General features: G+C 48.7%; 2 protein-coding genes across 2 annotated transcripts in view; one reads left to right on the top strand and one right to left on the bottom strand.

Annotated features, from left to right (window-relative positions):
- Window positions 1-2288: 2288 nt before the first annotated feature.
- LOC135543236 (cyclin-dependent kinase 5 activator 2-like) lies at window positions 2289-4385 on the bottom strand. Its single transcript, XM_064970358.1, is given in 3 exon segments — window positions 2289-3335; window positions 3338-3452; window positions 3538-4385. Coding segments are annotated over 3 exon segments (933 nt in total). The 5' UTR covers window positions 3961-4385; the 3' UTR covers window positions 2289-2940.
- Window positions 4386-8028: 3643 nt separating this feature from the next.
- Window positions 8029-10061, top strand: part of LOC135543239 (formin-like protein 2) — a 29368-nt gene continuing 27335 nt past the window's right edge. Inside the window, exon 1 of the mRNA XM_064970360.1 lies at window positions 8029-8988. Within this exon, the coding sequence (XP_064826432.1) occupies window positions 8872-8988 (117 nt within the window). The 5' untranslated portion in view covers window positions 8029-8871. The remainder of the gene's footprint in view (window positions 8989-10061) is intronic.

The following is a 10061-nucleotide window of genomic DNA, read 5'->3' on the forward strand; positions in this document are numbered from 1 at the left end:
AGAATGCCCACCCAGCTCACGTCCTGACCAACACTAAAGCAAGGAAAACACACACGAATGATGGTCAGAACGTGACAGTGTCTAACATGTTCAATGGGCCACACTGGTTAACATAACTGTCCAGTGTAAATCTAACTTTTAGAAGTTCACATTCTGTTAACTCAAACTCAAATAATGTTGTTGACTCATCTTATACTCGTATTTGTGGCCAAAGCATAAATTGGAGGGGGAAAAAAACACTAAAAATCCCACCTCAAACGTGCATCTCAAACAGACTGGTTTAAAAAGTGCTTGCTATTTACACATAGAGGATGATGTGGAGGATGAGCTGGCCAATCAGTGGTCTACTTGCGTGAATATTTTTAATGGCCAGTGTATGTCCACACCGTTCTGTGGTTGGGTAAACCCACACCATTCCTACACAGAAAAACAGATTTTTAGCATACTTAATTACCATTTCTTAGGAAGGAAAGTTATTTCACTCATATTGTCATTAATTATAGGTCATATTTCATAGAAATCTAGAAACACTGGACAATTACTCTTTCTCTTTTGGCCCTATGCTCTGTTATTGTTAAGGAGGCATCTGTTATACATTGTAAGACATTGTAACAATACAGGTATTATACCTTAATATATCTATGTGTGTGTGTGTGTGTGTGTGTGTGTGTGTGTGTGTGTGTGTGTGTGTGTGTGTGTGTGTGTGTGTGTGTGTGTGTGTGTGTATATAAGCCTACATTATGAGCAGATGAGATGTGTTCATCTTTGCCATAAGTCACCTCTGTTGTAGGCTAATCATTTAATATTGATTCTCTCCTCTCTCTTTCCTTCTCTCTGCAATCTGCTGCCTCCGCGGCGTCTCCATGGTAACCCGTGTTCCGTAAGCTGTTGCTGATGGTGTGAAGTTGCATAACCGGTTTCCCCCCTTAATCGACACAAACAGTAGCCTACATTACGTCAAAGAAACGGATGATTATTTTTGCACCTATGGAGATTAAAAAAGGCCTATCCTAGCCGCCCAACGAAACGACTGGGAATCAAATAGGCTAAATGAAGAAGCGTCCCTCTTTGGGAGATGAGGACTAGCCTATTTATAGGCTAATAAATCCTAAACATTAGCAGTATTTTAACACATATTTGTTGTAGCCTGATCAGGAAAAAGATTATATTATATGAGTTTGAGGAGGTTTATAGAGAACACAAGTTTTGTATCTTTTCTATCGTTTTGCTTCATGGCCATGTGAGCTGGTGTAAAGTCTCTCTCGCTCTCTCTTTCTCCCTCCTCTCTCTGTCTGTCTTTCTTATCCCCATTGCTGTCTCGGTTGTTGCCTTGGAGACGGAATGGGAATGCAGCAGCGGCTGGGAGAGAAAATGTTGAATTCCACCTTCCCCCGGCTCGCGACTCCGCAGCATCTCCCCTCCTCTCTTCTCCTTCTTCACAGCGCCACTTCTATCAGACTGCAGCAAAACTCATCCAATCATCTGCTTGGAAAACTGCACCACGTGTTCCGTCTTCCTTTATTCACAAATTTTAGCTCTGTGCTCGAGCTGATGAGTCATCATAGAATGACAACACATACGCACAGATGGAGATAGTGATGAGGAGGAGAAGAAGGAGGTGGTGTTGATGATAATGGAGATGATGACGATGATAAAAAAGATGTCAAGGGTGAAGATGAGATCACTGTTAAACTCCAGTAGGCTACATTATCACACTTCCATGCAGCGAGGTTTCAGCACCACTCGATTTCAGAACCATGGACAGCGACAATAAGAAGGCCTTGTATTCATCCATAGGCCGCCTGCCGCTGAGATCACTACTCCAGTTTTTCTTTCTATAAAAAGCCCACCAATAAACCTTGATTTTGTCAATTGAGCAATAGGTCTATAGAGGTGCTAAATCTGAGTATGGACGCAGTGTTGACCTGCATGGCTTGATGGTCTATCTCATCTGAACTTTGACTAGTTTTTGACCTATAGCCTCGTTGACCAGGACCTTAACACAGCTGGGGACATTATGTGCCCACGGACATCAGTACCAGCCCAGCTGTTGCATGTTGCTTCACTGTAGAATGCTATTGGCTAGCCTTTTGGGGTTTCCAGAGTCGTAGGCTTATAATCAGTCATAGAGATGGTGTTGCTCTGGGTCTAGTAAAACTAAAGCTGTCCATAAAGTGTACACCTCTGATTATTACATACAGGGCTAACTTTCAGCGTTCGTCATACTGCATGTTCTTGATCACATTAATCACAAGGCAATTCAATTAAACATTGCTGGGAGGCACGGGGACCGTTTGTAACGATTTATACTTGTATTTTTGAATGTACAATATATAAAACATAACGTTTTATAATACCATAGTAACAGTTGCCACATGTTAACGGTAAAGAATCCCGTTGGTTTGAAGTGGTAAAATAGTACATTCAACGTTCAGAGGGGGTGGGGGGCAGGCAGCGTCTCTCGCGCCACTGAGTCCAGTCCCTTGGAAAGCACGGTGTCGTTCCCCCTCTTATGAAACGAATATATACATTTTCCCCAAAACACTGACGCGCTATAAGCTATCACTTTAGTCCACCGTATAATAGCCTATCCATTTCTCAAAAGCCACAATAACGATACAATCAGAATACTTTTTATACAGCATGCAGTAAAGTTAACTATAGCTATCTCTTTCCGCCCAAAGTTCCGTGTAGTGTCCGTTAGATTCCCCGAGCTTTGACCGAACACATGACACGACAGTTCGGTAACCGGGCGAGGTGAAGCTAGGCGTGTGACTGATTCCTCCTGATTCCAGACTCAGGTTCCCGACCAAATCCGGTTCACCAAGCGTATACATTCAATCCCCGCTCAAACAACCGGCGGGTGTGTGGCTGGTGTCCGCGACCGTATCCTAAACCAAATCCCCCTCCCCCTCCCTCTCTCCTCCCCTCATCCAGTTCTTAACGATCCAACTCGCTTATCCGTTTCCCGTCTTTCTCCTTCTCCTTCTCCTTCTTCTCCCTTGACCCTCCCTCGTTCTTCAGGTCCTGGAACACCTCGGTAAAGTAGTGCGGGTCTGCGTTTATCCTCAGCATTGGCCCGCTCATCCGGTCAATGAGACCAAGGGCCCGTTCCCAGAAGGCCTCCCGGCTGGACTCCACCAGGAACGGCTTGAGCGGGTAGGAGATCTCGTTGCCCATGTAGGAGTAGGCCAGGTACAGGCAGGTGAGGAAGGTCGCCTGCAGCTCGTATTCAGACACCGTGTCTTCCTCCACGGCCTCTCGGCAGAGCAAGTAGACGAAGACCAGGTTAGCCGGGGTGATGAAGCCCTGGTCCTGCCAGCCCTGCACTAAAGAGCCCGGTCCACGTTACGGAACCACAGGATGACCTCATTGGCGGTGAGCTCTTTGAGCTTGAAGCAGCGGCGGCAGAGAAAGTCAGAGAGACACCTCAGGAGCTCGCCGGTGGAAGCCTGGAGTACGAACAACACAAACAGTTAGGCACACACACACACGCGCGCGCACACACACACACACACACACACACACGTTACCCACCTGCACCACCACCCTCCGAGGGGAGATGAATAAGCGTCCATTCTGGGTCTGCCGCCGGGTCTGGTCCGGTACTGTAGGAACAGGCACAGGAATTGGCCCGGGTTTGGGCCCTGTCGGTTTTCGGTCGAGTATTCCGTTGGACGGTTGTGATTTCTTGATGTTGTCGGTGTTGAGCTGGTCCACCAAGGGATCGGATTTGGCCTGGCTGGCGTCGGGTTTGGGATTCACCTTTTTGGCATTCTTCTTCTTGGCCGATGCGGCGACCAGCCTCTTCCACGTCAGAGCATGGAGCAGCACCGAGTGGCGCTTCTTTAGGCTCTTCTCCTGTGGTTTCCCGCCGGTCGCAAGGTCCGGTTTCTCGTCCACACACACACCGCCCGCTGCCTTCTTTGACCTCGGCGACAGAGACAGAACAGTACCCATGTCTGCAGCGCGCAGCGCCTTCCAACACACGGAGCTTCCCGAGCTTTGTGTCCCAGTCCGTATAGATGGGGTGTTCGAATAGTTTAATTAAAGTTCACACACACAGCTACATTGACGGTTTGACCGCGGAGAGTCCAGAGATGTCCAGAGGTGTGTGATACTCGGTGATTCCAGCAATATGCGCGAGATTCACTCACACATTTCTCTCTCTCTTTCTCTCTCTCTCTCTCTGACTCTCTCTCTCTATTGAACACACAGTCGTCCTCTCTCTCTCTCTCGCTCTCTCTCTCTCTCTCGCTCTCTCTCTCTCTCTCTCTCTCTCTCTCTCTCTATCACACACACGTTCACGAATCACGATCACACACACGCTGTGCCACTCCTTCTGTCGCAGCGCAGCGCGCGGCACTCAGCTTTTGGAATGGAGAGAGGCCGGTAACTGCAGGTGCGCGAGAGATGCTGCCGGTTTAAAAGCGTTAAACGGGAGTTACAGCTCCAAATATCCAACCATAGAGGATGGTGCTTAGATTGACAGGTTATTCGACCAATGTGTGTACGTGCGTGCGTGTGTGCGTGCGTGTGTGTGTGTGATGCCCTCCATATCTCCAGCTTGTTGAGTGTTAAAACAGGCTGCAGATGTTCATGGGGGAGAGAGAAAGAGTGAGAAAGAGAAAGAGATAAGAAGGTGAGAAGGACTCACAGGAGGAAGAGTGGGGGAAGGAGGGGGAGAGATGAGAGGCAGATGGAGAGAGAGGGAAGGAGGGGGAGAGATGAGAGGCAGATGGAGAGAGAGGGAAGGAGGTTCCTCTCTAGGTTTCTTCCTAGGTTCTGGCCTTTCAAGGGAGTTTTTCCTGGCCACCGTGCTTCTACACCTGCATTGCTTGCTGTTTGGGGTTTTAGGCTGGGTTTCTGTACAGCACTTTGAGATATCAGCTGATGTACGAAGGGCTATATAAATACATTTGATTTGATTTGAGGAGGGGGAGAGATGAGGCAGATGGAGAGAGAGGGGAGGAGGGGGAGAGATGAGAGGCAGATGGAGAGAGAGGGGAGGAGGGGGAGAGATGAGAGGCAGATGGAGAGAGAGGGAAGGAGGGGGAGAGATGAGAGGCAGATGGATAGAGAGGGAAGGAGGGGGAGAGAAGAGAGGCAGATGGAGAGAGGCAGATAGGTGAGAGGGAAGGAGGGGGAGAGGAAAGGAGGATAGGGAAGAGGAAGATAGGAAGAGGAGGACAGGGGTGAGGAGGATATGAAGAGGAAGATAGGAAGAGGAGGATAGGAAGAGGGGGACAGGGGTGAGGAGGATAGGAAGAGGAGGATAGGGGTGAGGAGGATAGGAAGAGGAGGATAGGAAGAGGAGGATAGGAAGAGGAGGATAGGAAGAGGAGGATAGGAAGAGGAGGATAAGAAGAGGAAGATAGGAAGAGGAGGATAGGAAGAGGAGGATAGGAAGAGGAAGATAGGAAGAGGAGGATGGGAAGAGGATGATAGGCAGAGGAGGATAGGAAGAGGAGGATAGGAAGAGGAGGATAGGGGTGAGGAGGATAGGAAGAGGAAGATAGGAAGAGGAGGATAGGAAGAGGGGGATAGGAAGAGGAGGACAAGAAGATGAAGATAGGAAGAGGAGGATAGGGGTGAGGAGGATAGGAAGAGGAAGATAGAAAGAGGAGGATAGGAAGAGGGGGATAGGGTGATAGGAAGAGGGGGATAGGAAGAGGAGGATAGGAAGAGGGGGATAGGGGTGAGGAGGATAGGAAGAGGAAGATAGGAAGAGGAGGGATAGGAAGAGGGGGATAGGAAGAGGAGGATAGGAAGAGGAGGATAGGGGTGAGGAGGATAGGAAGAGGAAGATAGGAAGAGGGGGATAGGAAGAGGAGGATAGGAAGAGGATAGGAGGAGGATAGGAAGGATAGGATAGGATAGGAAGGGAGGATAGGAAGAGGATAGGAAGAGGGAGGATAGGAAGAGGAAGATAGGAAGAGGAGGATAGGAAGAGGAGGATAGGAAGAGGAGGATAGGGGTGAGGAGGATAGGAAGAGGAAGATAGGGGTGAAGGGGATAGGAAGAGGAGGATAGGGGAGAGGAGGTTAGGAAGAGGAGGAAAGGAAGAAGGGGATAGGGAAGAGGAGGATAGGGAGAGGAGGATAGGGGAGAGGAGGTTAGGAAGAGGAGGAAAGGAAGAAGAGGATAGGGAAGAGGAGGATAGGGAGAGGAGGATAGGGAGAGGCGGATAGGGAGAGGAGGATAGGGGAGAGGAGGTTAGGAAGAGGAGGAAAGGAAGAAGAGGAGGATAGGGAGAGGCGGATAGGGAGAGGAGGATAGGAAGAGGAGGATAGGGTGAGGAGGATAGGAAGAGGAGGATAGGAAGAGGAGGACAGGAAGAGGAGGACAGGAAGAGGAGGATAGAGAAGAGGTGGAAATGGTGGATGAGAGGAAGGGAAAAAGAGTCTGGTGGTGGACATAACTGCTTCTAACTCCTTTCTCCTCCCTCCCCCTCCCTCCCTCCCTCCCTCCCTCCCTCCCTCCCTCCCTCCCTCCCTCCCTCCCTCCCTCCCTCCCTCCCTCCCTCCCTCCCCCTCCCTCCCTCCCTTCCTGTCACACTCCATTCTCTCCTCCCCACCATCTCTGTTTGCTCATTACCCATCCAGCCACCCATCCATCCACCCATCCATTCTCACTCCCTCACCCTTCTCCCTCTTTCTTTTTCCTCCCCTCTCCCTCATTTGTGTTCAACTGGTTCTACCCTTCTGCCCAGGTGTTAATTTGTTCACTTCCGTTGGTGTAGTTAAAAGGACTGGTAAAAGAGACATGGTGGGAACTCCCTCTAGTCTGGCCCATGTTTACATCAATCCAATACTTTGAACGTCCGGGAAGGGCTGCACACTTAGAAGAAAACGGTGGAGATTTGGGATGCAAAGAGAGGCGTGTGAGCTGTGAGAACCAATCGAATGCTTTTAAATGTGTAGGGAGGGGCTCACACTTCTGGGAGAAAAGGGGAGATTTGGGATGCAGAGAAAGGCGTGTGAGCTGTGAGAGCCAACCAGAGGCAACCCTCCCTCCACAGAGCAGAGCGCTGCATCACGACACCACCTCCTACTGCATGGCTTTATGGCCAATGCAGCCTTTATGAGACTTTCATCATCAGTTTGCTCTTTCCAAATACTCACCCAGCTAACAGGAGGGTGGCCATTTATGGCAGCCACCCTGTGGCTCATGCATGGTATTGCACTTCCATTGCCTTACAAAAATCAATTTCTCACTGACAAAATCAGGTAGGTGTAGTACACGTGTTGTCCACAAGAGGTCATGCGCACACCGTGATGGTGAATGCCCCCATCTGTTCAGATATCAGTCAGAAACGGGGACAAAGGCGGCTTAGCAGGCGTGGATTCAGGATGATATGACACTACAGGCCCTGAATACATGTTTCTGCTGACTTTTTCATTTGCAAACCCCTGACTATAAGAGAAAAGTGCCCGAGATGTTGGGGATTTGTAGCTTACTGACCACATCGTTTGTAATTAAAAGGAAGGCCTATATTTTTTATGTATTGTCTCTATGTATTTTCAATTTTATTATGAATAAAACTGTTTTGATACTTGTGGTCGGTCGTACTATCGGTCGTACTATAAGGTCTTGCTATACGCATATCTTGGCCATAGCTATGCATCTGACCCCAAAATAACTCAATACCAAAGCCACTAACGTCGTATAAGGCCTAATTATGAATTAATCCACTAATTTAATTTGTCTATGAAAGCCAGTATTTAAGTTGGCTAAACATGTGTAGTGGCAATAGTAGGCTTAGACTGCCTGTAAAAATAACAGCCTAAACCAGAAAGGTAGAATATGGGTGAGAAATCAGCAGGCCCATTATAGGCCAATAGGACAGGCCTATTCATAGAAATGGACCTAATAAAGGAGGGGTCAGAAGTCTGGACAATGAGCATCTGTGAGATAGATAGCTCGTCGTTAAACGATTAAGACTCTAACTACCAGGATGCATCAGAACAAAACAAAGCCTCTCCCCTCTGCTCTGGGTAGAGATTGCCCAAAATATGATAGTATCAGTTTATCCTCCCCAAATCATAACCTCAATTATTACTGGGTCACGCGTAAAACTGACTCTAGATCAGTGTCTAGGGGTAGACGTTACCCTCCCCCCCTCGCGTCTCGCTCACGGCTGTGGGCTGTGCGCTGCAGGGGGGCGGGAGGCGAGGAGAGCGAAGCGGCAGAAGGCTCATTGTGTATCGGTTAGAAAGTGGGGGTCGTTGCGGGGGGGAGAAAGCGTGCGTGGAGGCTGAACTCTCGATTTTGTCGCCTGTGGAGGAGGGGGCGGATTAAGTAGCCTGCTCGCTCACACACACACCAGGGACGCCCGGTTCGTTTATCAGCATCATCATCATACCCATTATCGAGGATACACAGTGAACCGGGAAGGGATGCAAATTTAGCGCGAGACGGACAGTGGGACTTCGGTCTCAGCTGGATTCGGATAAATGGTGCGTGCGCCGTGCCGTCGTCGGCGATGAGAAGAAAGGAGGACAAAAGATGAACGGATGGAGGATAGACACGGCCCCCCGGTAGACACGCGCCTTCGGTTTACCGCATCTCTCTGATCTCGTGCCGCCGTGCGTGAGTCTGTCGGTCGGTCGTTCAGACTGTGTCTCACTAGGGAGAACAACCCGAACAGTATTCCCGAATTACAGGAGGCGTTGCCTGTATCTGACTGACTGCAGAGAGACTATTGTCTGTGTGTGATTTGACGTTTAGGGGTGTGATTGTATGTGAGCGGGTATGCTTGTGTGTGTGGTGACTGTGAGAGGTGTGTTTGTCTGATTTGATGGCGAGGGGTGTGTGAGTTGCTGGTGTAAGGGTGTGTGTGGGTTGACAATACAGGTGTGTGTGTGAGCCATGGGGAACACAGAGAGTATGGAGTCTCAGCTAGCTGTCATCAGGGCCAGGGCTGCTCCTGTCAAGCTGCCCATGCCTGATCCTGCTGAGCTGGAAGAGAGGTTCTCCATTGCACTGGTAGGTGACACACACACACGCATGAAACGCACACATGCTCACATACACACGCTCATACATTGTATGTGCTTGCATGTATGAGTGTTGAGCATGTGTATGTATGAGTGTTGAGTGTGTGTGTGCGTATGAGTGTGTGTATGTATGAGTGTTGAGTGTGTGTGTGTATGTATGAGTGTTGAGTGTGTGTGTGTGTGTGTGTGTGTATGTATGAGTGTTGAGTGTGTGTGTTGGAGTGTTGAGTGTGTGTGTGTAAGTATGAGTGTTGAGTGTGTGTGTGTATGTATGAGTGTGTGTGTGTAAGTATGAGTGTGTGTGTGTAAGTATGAGTGTTGAGTGTGTGTGTAAGTATGAGTGTTGAGTGTGTGTGTAAGTATGAGTGTTGAGTGTGTGTGTAAGTATGAGTGTTGAGTGTGTGTGTAAGTATGAGTGTTGAGTGTGTGTGTAAGTATGAGTGTTGAGTGTGTGTGTGTGTGTGTGTGTGTGTGTGTGTAAGTATGAGTGTTGAGTGTGTGTGTAAGTATGAGTGTTGAGTGTGTGTGTGTGTGTGTAAGTATGAGTGTTGAGTGTGTGTGTGTGTAAGTATGAGTGTTGAGTGTGTGTGTAAGTATGAGTGTTGAGTGTGTGTGTGTAAGTATGAGTGTTGAGTGTGTGTGTGTCTGAGTGTTGAGTGTGTGTGTGTGTAAGTATGAGTGTTGAGTGTGTGTGTGTGTGTAAGTATGAGTGTTGAGTGTGTGTGTAAGTATGAGTGTGTGTGTGTGTGTCTGAGTGTTGAGTGTGTGTGTGTTGGAGTGTGTGTGTGTGTCTGAGTGTTGAGTGTGTGTGTGTTGGAGTGTTGAGTGTGTCTGAGTGTTGAGTGTGTGTGTGTGTCTGAGTGTGTGTGTGTGTGTCTGAGTGTTGAGTGTGTGTGTGTTGGAGTGTTGAGTGTGTCTGAGTGTTGAGTGTGTGTGTGTGTCTGAGTGTTGAGTGTGTGTGTGTGTGTTGAGTGTTGAGTGTGTGTGTGTGTCTGAGTGTTGAGTGTGTGTGTGTTGGAGTGTTGAGTGTGTCTGAGTGTTGAGTGTGTGTGTGTGTCTGAG

This window comes from Oncorhynchus masou, chromosome 7 (genome assembly GCF_036934945.1).
Source record: "Oncorhynchus masou masou isolate Uvic2021 chromosome 7, UVic_Omas_1.1, whole genome shotgun sequence".
Classification (NCBI taxonomy): Eukaryota; Metazoa; Chordata; class Actinopteri; order Salmoniformes; family Salmonidae; genus Oncorhynchus; species Oncorhynchus masou.